Source organism: Canis lupus, chromosome 26, assembly GCF_048164855.1.
Source record: "Canis lupus baileyi chromosome 26, mCanLup2.hap1, whole genome shotgun sequence".
Lineage (NCBI taxonomy): Eukaryota > Metazoa > Chordata > Mammalia > Carnivora > Canidae > Canis > Canis lupus.
In genome coordinates this window covers 41,954,571-41,967,936 of record NC_132863.1, presented here as the reverse complement: position 1 = coordinate 41,967,936, position 13,366 = coordinate 41,954,571, and the positions used below count along the sequence as shown (strand labels likewise).

The 13,366-nt window shown below is 46.1% G+C and overlaps 1 protein-coding gene and 1 long non-coding RNA gene across 5 annotated transcripts in view; one reads left to right on the top strand and one right to left on the bottom strand.

Annotated features, from left to right (window-relative positions):
* Nucleotides 1-1,629: 1,629 nt before the first annotated feature.
* PFDN4 (prefoldin subunit 4) overlaps nucleotides 1,630-13,366 on the bottom strand; it is a 12,282-nt gene continuing 545 nt past the window's right edge. The window contains exons 2-6 of one of the 3 annotated variants that reach the window (XM_072801470.1): nucleotides 11,944-12,067; nucleotides 11,681-11,715; nucleotides 6,215-6,322; nucleotides 5,019-5,159; nucleotides 1,630-2,024 (exon numbers count right to left, since the gene is read on the bottom strand). In XM_072801470.1, coding sequence (XP_072657571.1) covers nucleotides 1,893-2,024; nucleotides 5,019-5,159; nucleotides 6,215-6,322; nucleotides 11,681-11,715; nucleotides 11,944-12,067 — 540 coding nt within the window. In that variant the 3' untranslated portion in view covers nucleotides 1,630-1,892. Of the gene's footprint in view, nucleotides 2,025-5,018; nucleotides 5,160-6,214; nucleotides 6,323-9,022; nucleotides 9,068-11,680; nucleotides 11,716-11,943; nucleotides 12,068-13,366 lie in introns of those variants that run through there. The other 2 variants (XM_072801471.1, XM_072801472.1) reach the window with 2 other exon arrangements.
* The window catches only part of LOC140618656 (uncharacterized), a 20,229-nt gene continuing 18,998 nt past the window's right edge, over nucleotides 12,136-13,366 (top strand). For both annotated transcript variants that reach the window (XR_012018723.1, XR_012018722.1), the window contains exon 1: nucleotides 12,136-12,317. This is a non-coding gene — a long non-coding RNA (uncharacterized lncRNA). The remainder of the gene's footprint in view (nucleotides 12,318-13,366) is intronic.

The following is a 13,366-nucleotide window of genomic DNA, read 5'->3' as shown; positions in this document are numbered from 1 at the left end:
CCCTCCCTACTGGCAAAAATCAGGCATATGGACACTTCAGAAATGAGTTTAAAATGTCAATTAAATATTTTTTGTCCTAGAACCTTACAGGTAAATAAAGAAAACAAAGTAATAAGTTAGCAACAAAATATAATGATCTCCCCTGCCCCTCACCTCACCCACATTGGATGTTTTCTTGTATTAGGCTTACTTGCTCATGCATTCACAAAATTTTAAGTCCTGGTCAGTTACATAATTCAGTTTCTGGCATGTGAGATAAGCCTTTGTTGTTAAAATTTCTAAATGGCTCGGCCATAGCCACCATCCTGTGCTAGATCTTCCACTGGCCTTCCAGATGCATCCATGTACCACCCCTCTCCACCGGAGATAGACCGCCTCCAGCCAACTACCCCTGGATTCCAACTGGGTTTGGCCAATGGTGGGCACCGGCTGGGTTTTGGAGGGAGAATGAGGCCGGCTGTCTAGTCTCTGGGCTGTCTCTGTAGGGATGTCACAGGTTAGGTCTGTCCTGCTTCAAATGAAGGCAGCCCCTCCCTGAGTTCCAGAGTGAAGAGAGTGGCTGCTCCCTCCTCTGGCTCCGAAGGTACATGGCCCTCCTAGTGGTTACCTTCCACCTTTAGAATCTTGGTGAAAATGTTCTCAAACTCCTCTAATTTGAGGGGGTGACCTATCCCCTACCATACCCTCATGATAGATGCCTCTAGTCTCACCCCTCTGAGTACCAACCAAATGCATGCAAGAAAAGTGTCCTTGTAAGGATTATTTTCTAGAATCTGAGTAGGACTATTTGGGAACATTTCACAGCAATTTAAAGTTTGCTTTTATGTCTTTTAGAATCTTAGACTTACATATTTTATCTTTAAGCCTGATTTGCTTCTAAGTATTTAACCAAAAACATGACATATGCAATGTCTAGCCTTGAAGGTTAAAAAGTGACTGCCTCTAAAATTATGTATACCTAATCCTAGAAATAGCCTCTTTTTATGATCCTTTCATTGGTATTTTGGTGTATCAGTGCCACCTGCTGGAAAGTTAATAAAATTAGGTCCTTCCGAATCCCAAAATGTGTATGGGGGTGGTGGTGGCAGGGTAAGTGTATTCTTGAAGAGAAAAGCTTAATCTTTAAATACATAGCTGTTTAACATCATCATTATCAGTATAAACCCCAATTAAAGCTCTGTAATAAGGTCTGAAACTTATGATTAAAAAATCCTAAATATTTCTTCCTCTTGATACATTTCTTGGTTTCTAAAATATTCTTCTGTCATTCTGCTCTATGTATGAAGCTCAGCATGCCCCAACATATCTCAGCACTACCTGGTTCTTTTACTAAGATCTAGGACATTGATACATACGTAAAAGACTTGTGAAACATTTATGTCCAGATATAACATGATATATGTATATTTAAATAAAATATATACTTTTTTTTTTTTAGCATTTGACTAAGTTTTGATGGTAGAGTGAGTAAAGTGGACAGATGTAGGATGGGATCTTTCTGTAGTGCTTTCACCACCTCTGAACAGCAACTGGAAGAGATGTATATAAACAACATGACACAACCGTGAGACTTCCTTATAAATAAAAACTGCAACACATATTCTGAATGATAATATAGAAACATAAAAGGTTGCTTAACCGATTTTAATAACATGACATAAAGCCCCTACACTTGATAGAATCGTTATGCAAAATACATAGATGAATACTGTCTTCTTTTAAAAATATAAAATAAATAAGCAAGACATGTGAAAATAGGCAAGTTTCCATTAAATAAATGAAAATTTTAAAAAAGAAAGTTTTGCTTTCCATATCATTTGAAGAAGGGAAATTATCATTTTAAACAATATTCAAGTTTATTAAACAAATTAAAAAAAAGTATTATAAAATGTTTAACTGTCATCAGCTTCGAGGTTTATGTTGCTCCCGAATTTTGCATATAACTGAACTTTCAGATCCGCTAACACTCGCTGAATTGATTCCACTCTGGCTTCTAAGGCGTCAATTTCTTCTTGCAAATTTTTCTGGGGAAAAAAAATAATTTAAATTAATTCTATTCAATGGATGGTTACTGAGCATCTGTGGATGAAATATTTGGGAAGAATTTTAGGTCAAACTTTCTAAACTTGGGACAGGCAGCTAAATAACACTGATAATTAAATCTAAACCAAAAGTCTGAATGTGGATACTTTTAATTCATAATTTATATTTGCTTATTATAGAATGAATCAAATCAATCTTCTCAGTTTTTGCTGATTTAAAAAACAAAAGGGATAAAAAAGAAAATTAATTCCCAAATTATCATACCCTAATAAAGAACCTCTATACAAATACTTCTGGTAAACAAGTTTTATCACAGGCCTGGCTTCCAACACAGCCTCTTCCAACTTTCTCAAGAATAACTATGAAACGAGAAGAAATGATAAAAATTCACACTAACACCAATAATTAAGAATAACAACTTATAGTCAGAATCTGGAAGAAATTTTCACCAACTGCTGGGCCCCTGGAGCCACTTTGAGAGACAGTAGTAACGGGTGCCTCATTTCTGACACAGAGCAGTGCTGCTCACATGAAATGCATGGAATGTCAGAAGTTCCTTACTGGCCAGAATCAAAAAAAGGATTTCTCCTGAACATAACCAAGAAAATATGAAGTTGCACAAATGGCATACCCATTAATATTAGGAACTGGGGAAGAATGCCTAGTATTGACAATGTTATTCATTTCGAAGCCTGGCCACTGAATCTCAAAATACGGCCCCCAGAATGCTTGGAAACTTCTGGGGCTGCACTCCAGGCCTTCTGATTTGGAAGTTCTTGGGATTTCAGTGATTAGAATTTTCAACAAGCCCTCTGGGGGACTCTGATGCCTGCTAAAAGTTTGAGAACCACAGCTATGAGAAACAAAGATGACATACAGCTATTAGAAAGGAGATAAAACTTCTCTACCCTGAAAACCTAGTTCATAGTGAAATTATGACATGCAAGAAAATTATTTTAAAAGCCAAGTCCTATCATGTATCACTCATTTCTTAAAAGCCCCTGAAAGGCTCCGCTTCGCCTTAGGGCCAGGTGAGCAAAAACTACAGCCCACGGGCCTGATCCAGCCGGATACCTGTTTGTGCAGTTTTACTGGACTGTGGCCCTGGGCATGCATTTACACATCCTGCTTCCATGGCAATTGTGAGAGAGCCTGGATGGCTCACAAAGCCCAGGGTATCTGCTATCTGACCCTGCAAAGAAAGTCTCCCAATCTCCGCTAAAATAAAGTCAATTTATCAACTCATCGGACAGAGTTTTTTTTTTTTTTTTTAGGACAGAGTTCTTCAAAGACAAAGGCACAATTTCAGAGGCTCCCAAATCTCCAACTAATCAAAACTTCTCTTAGTGGCCTTTTTGCACCATGATCTTTTTATGATCACTTTAACAAACGACCATTCCACATTGGTCTGGAACATCCCGTCCCCTCTTCTAGTGAAGACCCACTTCGTGTTGCGTTGTCTCTTTCCCAGGGAGCCCTCCTGACCCTGATACCTAAGCAGACACACTCCTCTACTCCGTGCTCCGACAGTCACCTCTCTGCCCACACCACCTTCCACTCATTACTAGTTTTACTTGCTGAACTTTCTCTTTACATTTACACTATATGCTCCATGCAGGCAGGAACCAGGCATATTTCATTGTCTTCCCCGTATCGGGGTTCATGGCAGAACCTGATACAGAGTAAGCACTCAACAAACACTTCTGGAATGAATGGATAAATGAATGAACAACAGAATAAAGGTTCACTGTCTGTGTGGGGTACAGGGAGGGAAGTGCGTTCACAGCAGTGACAAAAACTATAACCTATATTCCACAAGAGTATCTGAGGATGGTGGGAAAAAAAAAGAACAAAACTATAAAATTTTACCGTGAAAGAAAAAGGTTTTATACATAAGGGAAAACACCAATGTTTCTGCATAGAAAGATTCAGGAATAGAAATGTTAGTTCTTCCCAAGGCTTATTAAACATGAGTTTAATTCAGAGGAATTTTTGCTTTCCAGGACATTTGAAGAACAGAGACTAATATTTTAAATAATATTCATATTAATTAAGCAAACTTCAAAAGAATGAGAAAATGTTTGATAGCTACCAGTCTTAAGTGCACGTGACTGCTCCTCTCACAGACAGCTGGAGGGCGTGTGAATTGGAAACTAATTTCATACCATGTCTCAAATGCCTCAAATTTTGTCCATAAATCCATACTCTGACCAGTAATGACACCTGCCTGATTATTTCCTAAAAGAATCCTAAACGTGAAAAAGACTTGAGTGTAAGAATGTTCACTACAACATTACTGTAGGAAAATACTGGGAACCAATTCATGTTAACACCAGGAGGGCAGTGAACTGAATCAGTGTCCACCCGCATGATGTGAGACAGTCATCAGAAATGTTTTCAAAGCACGTGTGCTTGGCCCTGAGCAGGCCCTCAGTGAAGATGTGCTGGACAAATGAACACTAAATAGAATGAGAAAGTACTTCTGGTAGAATGTTAACTGACCAAAATGTGAAGTAAACTTACGCAGAGAAAAGAGTAGATGAAAACATAAGAACCAATGAAAATGTCCACTATGGGTGCTTATCTCTGGGTAGTAGGATTATAGGTGATTTTTGTCTTCTACCCCGTAATATTCTATAGTTTCCACACAGTGAGTTTAGAGCATGGGTTCTGGGGTCAAAAGGCTACCTAGGCCCTCCATGTCACTTTGAGTAAGTCCCATGACCTTTCTCAGCCCCGACCTTCAATTCTAAGTTGGGACGAAGGCTCTGCATCTCCCAGAGCCCTTGTTGGGATTACGTAAGATCATGCCTCCAAGGCTTTCATTTCATGGCATGCCCGGGATGTTGTAAAAACCCATGCAGTATCACCTAGGCCCCGTTATTTCCCTACACCTAGAATTAACGTGTTCTTCATAACAACACACACCCTAAAGGAAGTCAGCCTCCCTCACCCAGGGAAAGACTCCAGCATACCTTTGCTTCTTCTAACATTTCCTGTGTCTCTTCTTGAGAATGGCTAATGAAAACATCACCAATTTGATAAGGTATCATTAAGCAATCATCATCTGCAAGCATGATGTCCTCACAAGCATCTTCTAAATTCTGGAGTTGTTTCTAGAAACACAAAAGTAAATGGCAATGAAAAGCACACTCATAATTAAAATTCCCTGACGGAGGTGAAGAGCCAACTTTAATCTGGGGACACCAACTCTGTGAGAGACCCTTTCACAAAGGTATCACCACACTCACATAAGACTTTCTTACATTTCTCCATGGCATTTCCTAGGGAAGCGCTTAAAAGCTAACTCACTGCCTCTAGCTGTTTCCAGAATGCTAAAAGCATCTGTGGGGGACGGCGGGCATCTGTGGCCACGCAAAATGTGTCCTACTCCGCCAATTTCCACCTAGTGAGTTCTGCCTCCTGTGGTAGAATGAAAACAGTGCAAACCTCCATTTCTCAGCCTTGCTCGATGAGAGGATGAAGGTAGCTATGAACCCACATTCCACCAGTCAACTGGCCTTGAACTGGAGCTCAGCTCGGAGGAGCACATAGGAGCTGCTGAGCACAGGCCCGAGTTGGGAGTGGGCAGAGGCTGGGGCGAGGGCCGGGGGTGCCACCCAGCACTCCCAGGTCTGCAGCGCAGCTTCCCGTGCTGGAGGACGCGGCTGGCTCTGGGATCACCGGAAACAATAGCAGCTCCAGCACCAGCCATGTTCTCAGGAGACGCGGTTCTGGGGTCTGCTCCTGGAGCGCCAGCCCAGGCTCACCCCCTCAACACTCTGGAAGTTCTCACACATCCCTTAAGCAAGGTCTTTTTTTCTTCAACTAACTAGAGTGGGTTATGTCAGATGCAACAACGGGCCCAGAGAAATAGAATCATGTATTACTGAATTCAGTTTTAAAAAGCTATAGCAGAAGCACTTGGGTGGTTCAGTGGGTTAAGTATCAGACTCTTGATTTCAGCTAAGGTCGTGATCTTGGGGTTGTGGGATCAAAAGCCACATTGGGCTCCATGCTGGGCGTGGAACCTGCTTAGGATTCTCTCTCTCCTTCTCCCTATGCCCCCCAAAACCCTGCTTGCACGCGCTCTCTCTCAAACAAAAAAATACAAACAAAAAACACCTATAGTATAAAGATCTTTCATTTTTCTTAAATATTTATTTAATACCTTTTTTATTTCTATTTCCTCCTTCAGCTCTGTGATTCTACTTGTATTCCGTGCAAATTTGTTTATCTTTTGTTGATCTTCAAAAGTAACGTTGACATCTTCTGCAGCCTGAGAAAATATTTCAATATTTTATAATTTTACTGGAGAAGTTATAGGTTAGCTTCTTATATAACTCTGAAATAATTCAATAAACTATCTGCCCTCATACAGTCAAGAATCGCAAATGGTACAGAAAATCACAAAGGCCTTATAAGTATTTGCTCCACAAGCTCCAGATCTGTTCATACATCTATAATCTCTTCCGATAGTCTATGGAATAATGCCTAAGCCTAAAAACATTTCAAATATGAACAACAATTAAGAATAAGTCCTGAACTAAGTAAGTCAGCCAACCTTGGTCTAGAGCAGAATTTCTCGAGCTGGAACATTCTTTCATCAAGATAACCCAGGAAGCAAAAATGATGTGGTAATGAGTTCTGGTAAAGGCTTCATACCAATTTCTTCTCTCAGAGTTAAAACCTACACAAGCTTATTGGAGCTGTCAGGAACCTGACGGTTTCTAATGCTTAATGCAATTGATACACTGGCTAGAGAGTTACTATGCATTTCAGTGGCTGTATTCCACACATGGTAAAAATTATGTTTCTTTTAACGCGGACCCTATTTACATGTCATCATTAAGAACAGGATATGAGGTACTATAAAATGATTAAAATTGAATGTCTAGAAATAGTGTGATTACATTTGTAAATAAAATTATAGAGTACTTAGATGACAAAGTATAAAATAGCTAACATTGACTGAGCTCTTACTATGTATCAAGAACTTTCTAGTGCTTTATCATCATTGCAAACCCTTCAATGAATCTTATTAAGTATGACCGTTAGGAAGTAGCACTATTTTATAGATGGAGAAAGTGTGGCACAGACAGGATAATGTCCCCCGAGTCACAAGCCAGTATTAAGTGGTGGAATTCGATTTCAAATCAGGTAAGTATGACTCCAGAGTCCAGACAGGTCCACCAGCTCTTAGAAACTGAATGTAAGAGATACTTGGGTGGCTCGGTGGTTGAGTGTCTACCTTTGGCTCAGGGTGTGTCCTGGGATCGAGTCCTGCATCGGGCTCCCTTCATGGAGCCTGCTTCTCTCTCTGCCTATGTCTCTACCTCTCATGAATCAATAAATAAGGAGAGGGACATGAGCCACACTGGGTCTTGTCCTACACTGACTTTGGCTATCACCGGCAGAATGTGGGCTGACAGCTGAGTCCACCAGTGTTCTAAAAGCCCAGAAGGAAACTCTGGCCAATTTCTTTAAAAAAATAAAAAGAAAAGAAACTGAATGTAAAAACACATGTGGACACGCAATCATGCACATTTGTCAGAGGCAACAGGAAGTCCTTGGTTTTCACCGGGTTCTCAAAGGGGTACCATATATTAAAAAAGAAAGAAAAGAAACAAAAAGAAATTAAATACTAGATTCTCCTTGGAGCTTCCCCTCATTTATAAGATAAGAACAAGAGCCCTTGATTAGAATGCGATGGAGGAGGGAAAGAAAGAGCGAGCGAGAGTGAGCTTCAATCAGGCCTATTTTTGCTCTTTTGTAATGATTCACAACAACCATGCCTCCTCCCTTCACCTGGTCTCCTGTGACCTGTCACATAAGAGATGCACATTTTTATTTCCCCAGAGGTTGAAAGGCAACCTGTTGTGTCAAATGAGATTGGAGCTTGATGAACAGAACATGGAGGCAGATGCCTAGAACTCAGCCCGCCCCTGGCCTGGGCTCTCATCACAGAACTGACACTTTCACATGCATCAGGCTCAGCATCAGAGACCCCCAGAGGGTATCTTGAAAAACTCCTTTAGATCACGATACACAGAGCTTTGAATGGCCAACCTTGTGCATGACTTAGGAATACAGAAGTTGGGAAACACTGAGCTGCACTACAGACACCAAAGGAAAGCCCATATTTAGGTATCTTGGGATTTGAGGGGTTTTGCCTACGTAAGAACTAGCAATTCCCAAAGCAGACAGGGAACGGAGAATTCTAGAGAGTTCCTGCTTGCCTGAAGAGTTTAAAATACTGAGCTTCTCAAAACTTCACCATGTATTTATTTATTTTTTTTTTTTTTAATTTTTATTTATTTATGATAGTCACAGAGAGAGAAAGAGAGGCAGAGACACAGGCAGAGGGAGAAGCAGGCTCCATGCACCGGGAGCCCGATATGGGATTCGATCCCGGGTCTCCAGGATCGCGCCCTGGGCCAAAGGCAGGCGCCAAACCGCTGCGCCACCCAGGGATCCCATACCATGTATTTATAGATGCATTTGTCATCTTGAGGCTTGAACGGGGTCACTCTCATGAGAGCAACTACCGCGGGGCTGGCCTGACACACAGCTGAGGCTAATATATGGGTCTCTGAATGTGACTCTGAATCCGGCTTGATCAGACTCACATACACACCGTTTCTTACAGGGTTGTGAAGGAATTTGGCCACCTGTTTCTATCTTTCCAAAGCAGGTGTTTCCTTTCCTAGCAGCCCCCAGCATGTACTTGGGGCCTGGAGTCCGTTTCCTTAGCGGTGGTTTCCTCACTGGGGCCTCAGGGCCACAGTCACTGTGTAAGGCAGTGTGTGAAGTCCGTGGTTAAACTGTACACCACCCAGCGGAGTTCTGTTTACAGCAAAAAGTGGTAAGTCAGCACCTTCCAAGACTACTGGCAGTGGCTTCTGTTTTCATCTCACTGTTGTGGAACACTCCGACATTGCGTGAAGCTTCACTTTGGCAGGGAAGGGCTGATTCTTACCTGGGGATCCACAGACACTGAACAGTCCATTTACCCCCGACACTGTGCAGCATGGCATATCCTGTCTGCGCATTCCTCTGAAGGGCCTTCACAGTTCTCCTGATTCTCAAAGGGAGCCACACCCCGTAGAGGTTAGGGACTCCTGCATTCAGGAAAGCCAAATGTGCTCACTGCTTGCTCACAAAGCCATGGGAACTCAAAGAGGAAGGACTTATTTTTTATTGGGGGCAGAGTGGTCAACATAGTAAGAATGGATTCAAATCCAAGCAGGCGGGACCTTGGACAAATTATTCCATTTTTTGGAGCCACCTCAGGCTTCTTCCTGTAAAACGGGGAAGCCAGTTCCTCCTACCTTGCAGAGGTGATAAACTGAGGACCTGCAGATGGAGCTGCCTTTTAATAAATGATAACTAAATGTTTTATTTCCTGAACAATGCTTACCCCCCAAAAAAATCATTAGAGAGGAAGAACAAAGATCTAAAAGAAAATTCTGCTAGGCCAGAGAGAAATAGGACTACTCAAGATTCAAAGTGGAAATTAAAATTCCCTGGACCCCGACTGGGCCCTTTTCTTGAGACTCAGCACCTTGCAGGATTAGGAGAGGGACATGAACCACACTGGGTCTTGTCCTACGCTGACTTTGGCTATCACCGGCAGAATGTGGGCTGACAGCTGAGTCCACCAGTGTTCTAAAAGCCCAGAAGAGGGATCCCTGGGTGGCGCAGCGGTTTGGCGCCTGCCTTTGGCCCAGGGCGCGATCCTGGAGACCCGGGATCGAATCCCATGTCGGGCTCCCGGTGCATGGAGCCTGCTTCTCCCTCTGCCTGTGTCTCTGCCTCTCTCTCTCTCTCTCTCTGTGACTATCATGAATAAATAAATAATTAAAAAATAAAAAATAAAAAAATAAAAAAAATAAAAAAATAAAAAAAGCCCAGAAGGAAACTCTGGCCAATTTCGGTCTGCCTTTATTTTTGTTTTTTAAAGGTGTCTGCCAAATCTCCACGATATAAAATTTTGCATTGTATTTTTACTCACTTTTCATGCCCACAGTCATTCATTTAACAACTACTTGGTAAATGGTTCCCATGTGCCAGGCACAGTGGAAAGGGAGGCTGTCCCACCCCCCTATAGTCCCACCCTCACAAATACCTGCAAGCTTACATTCTAGAGAAGGAGGTGGGCAAAAGGCAAGGTGGGCAAGATGATGCTAGATGATGATGATACACGTGGTGGGGAAAACAAAATAGGTTAGGGGCTGCAGTGTTGTGGGATAAGGAGTGAAGGGGGCTTCCTTGGCCTCTCTGGGGGAGGGGACAACTGTACTCAGGATCAAGGACAGAAATCAAACACAGTCCTCTGAAGGCCAAGAACCAGATCTTGGAAAGCAGACCTTTGGAGAGGACTGAATTACCTCATCCAAATGCTCTCACCAGAAAAGCCATGACCCACTGGGACATAAACATGTTACAAAGGTAAAGCATTCCGAATTGCAAAGTTTTTATTAAACTCAAGGGGCTATCCCCATGATATTTCATGCCCACTCACTGACATGCCTGCTTGCTCCCAGAGTGGGCAGAGGGCCAGAGTGTACATGCAGTTAACCCATCAGAAATGCTCACAACGCTGGAAAACACCTGCAGGAGGCTGCTGCACATATCATGTCAGTCTGACTAAGATAATGAAGAAAATCCTCCATGCTCTGGCCACCACCCACCCCTCGATATGTTCATTTACCATCTTGGCTCAACCTCCCCCGATTCTCTGCCATCCTGGGCACCCTTTCCTTAAACACATCCAGGGGCTCTGCAGCTGATACTCCCTCTCTAGAATGCCCCATCCCTTCCCAACTTCCTTTTCCTCTCCTTAGGTCATTGCATAGATCACACCTTCTCACGAAAGCCTTCTCTGGTCACAAAGCAGACCTTACTCCAGCCCTCGTGTCACAAGTCCTTTCTGTCATAGTTCTTCGCAGAGCTGGGAATTTTAGTCTTGTGTGACTACTGAGTAATGCCGGCCTCTCCCCGCAGAATGTAAGTTCTACGGTTCTACGATGCTATGAGGGTAAGGGTGTATAAGCATTATTATTGCTCATCACTGCTTATCACCGAAAAACTGAAATTGTGCCACGTTACATGCTGAAAAAGTTTGCTGAATGAATGAAAATATGTTGGCAATGAAGTTTTGCCAAGTCCAAGGTTCAAATCATTTCCCTACCATTCTCTCAACGTTTACTTCGTCTCTCTGCCCTTTGGTCTGCACACCTGTCAAACGGGGTGGGGGGGGGGGTACAACTAGCATCTTCTATGGAAGTAAAGACCACACCTAACAAAGGGCCCCTGTAAACTACAAAATAGAGATGGAGGGAGTCTCACAAAGTTTCATACTCCTCTGAATCACCCTAACCCTGAACCCTACTCTGACACTCAGTAAGAACTTGTGGATGACAGACCAATAGAGTGAGCAAATCGCCCCTGGTTTGCCTGGGGCAGTCCTGGTTTTAGCACCCTACAAAGGAGGCAGGTGGCTCAGACAGAGCATATTGCTGAGTAGGGGAGCCAAGGAATTTGCAGTTGAATGCAAGCAAATCCCTTTAGCCAGGGGACTCCCATCAGACACCAAGGAAATTTGAAAACATGGGCTCTAGAGAGTTGTGCTCACTTTAATGCTAATTTGCTGTGGACCAGTTGCCTCATCTGTAAAATAAAGATAAAAGCAGCCTCTGAAAATGAGTGTGAGATTAAAATAATGCGTGGGGCTCGCTCAGAACCGAGCCCACCTAGCCCATCATACAAAGGAGGGCCTCGGTAATCACCAGGCATTATTAGCATCCCCCCCTTCCCCATTTTATTTGTCTCCTGTCTAGGTATTCCTAGACACCTGAGGGGACTCCGGGAATTAGAAGCTGTAAACAGGGAGCTCACACTCGCTTAGTGGGATAAAAGGTGGGCTTCGGGAAGAACAACATAAAATCGGAGCTTGAACTGCAGCTCTGCTCATTAGCTGAGTCATTTCGAGGCCACCGACTGCTCTGCTAAGTCTCTCCATCTGTAAAGTGGGAGGAAACCGTGTCTTCGCTAAGTTCCCGGGAGGATCGGGTACATCAGCCGCCGGCTTCTGGGCCCGGGGCCGCCGTCCGCCGTCGGGACCCAGGGTCTCGGGCGGGAGCCGCGACGTCCGGCGGGGATGCGGGCGGGCGCGACCCGGGGCTCGAGACTCCGCCTCTCTGGGCCTCGGCCTCCTCACCGGCCAAGGCGGCGCCCGGGGCACCCCCGCGGGGCTCCAAGGCCACGAGCAGGTAAAAGGCCCGGCGTGATGCCAACCGCGGTCCACGCGACCCGCGCTGCTGCACCGCGAGGGCGAGGGCGGGGCCGGGACCGCGGAGGGGGGGAGCCCGAGGGTAGCAACCCGGCTGCCCCCCGGGGGGGGGGGGCGCGGGGGAAACCCCGAGGGTCCCGACCCGGCTGCCCCGGGGGGATGGGGGGACCTCAAGGGTCCCGACCCGGCTGCCCCAGGGGGATGGGGGGAACCTCAAGGGTCCTGACCCGGCTGCCCCAGGGGGATGGGGGGAACCTCAAGGGTCCTGACCCGGCTGCCCCGGAGGGAGGGGGGGAACCTCAAGGGTCCTGACCCGGCGGCCCCGGGGGAACCCCGAGGGTCCTGCCCCGGCTGCCCCGGGGTTGGGGGTAAACCCTGAAGGTCCCGACCCGGCGGCCCCGGAGGGAGGGGGGGAACCTCAAGGGTCCTGACCCGGCTGCCCCGGGGGGATGGGGGAACCTCAAGGGTCCCGACCCGGCTGCCCCGGGGGGATGGGGGAACCTCAAGGGTCCCGACCCGGCTGCCCCGGGGGGATGGGGGGACCTCAAGGGTCCCGACCCGGCTGCCCCGGGGGGATGGGGGGACCTCAAGGGTCCCGACCCGGCTGCCCCAGGGGGATGGGGAGAACCTCAAGGGTCCCGACCCGGCTGCCCCAGGGGGATGGGGGGAACCTCAAGGGTCCTGACCCGGCTGCCCCGGAGGGATGGGGGGAACCTCAAGGGTCTTGACCCGGCTGCCCCGGGGGGGGATGGGGGAACCCCGAGGGTCCTGACCCGGCTTCCCCGGGGGGGCGGGAGGGGACCCTGAAGGTCCCGACCCGGCGGCCCCGGAGGGAGGGGGGGAACCTCAAGGTTCCCGACCCGGCTGCCCCGGCGGGGGGCGGGAACCCCAAGGTCCCGACCCGGCGGCCCCGGGGGGTGGGGAGGGGGATGGGGGAACCCCGAGGATCCCGACCCGGCTGCCCCGGGGGGATGGCGGGGACCTCAAGGGTCCCGACCCGGCGGCCCTGGGGAGGGGGGGATGGGGGAA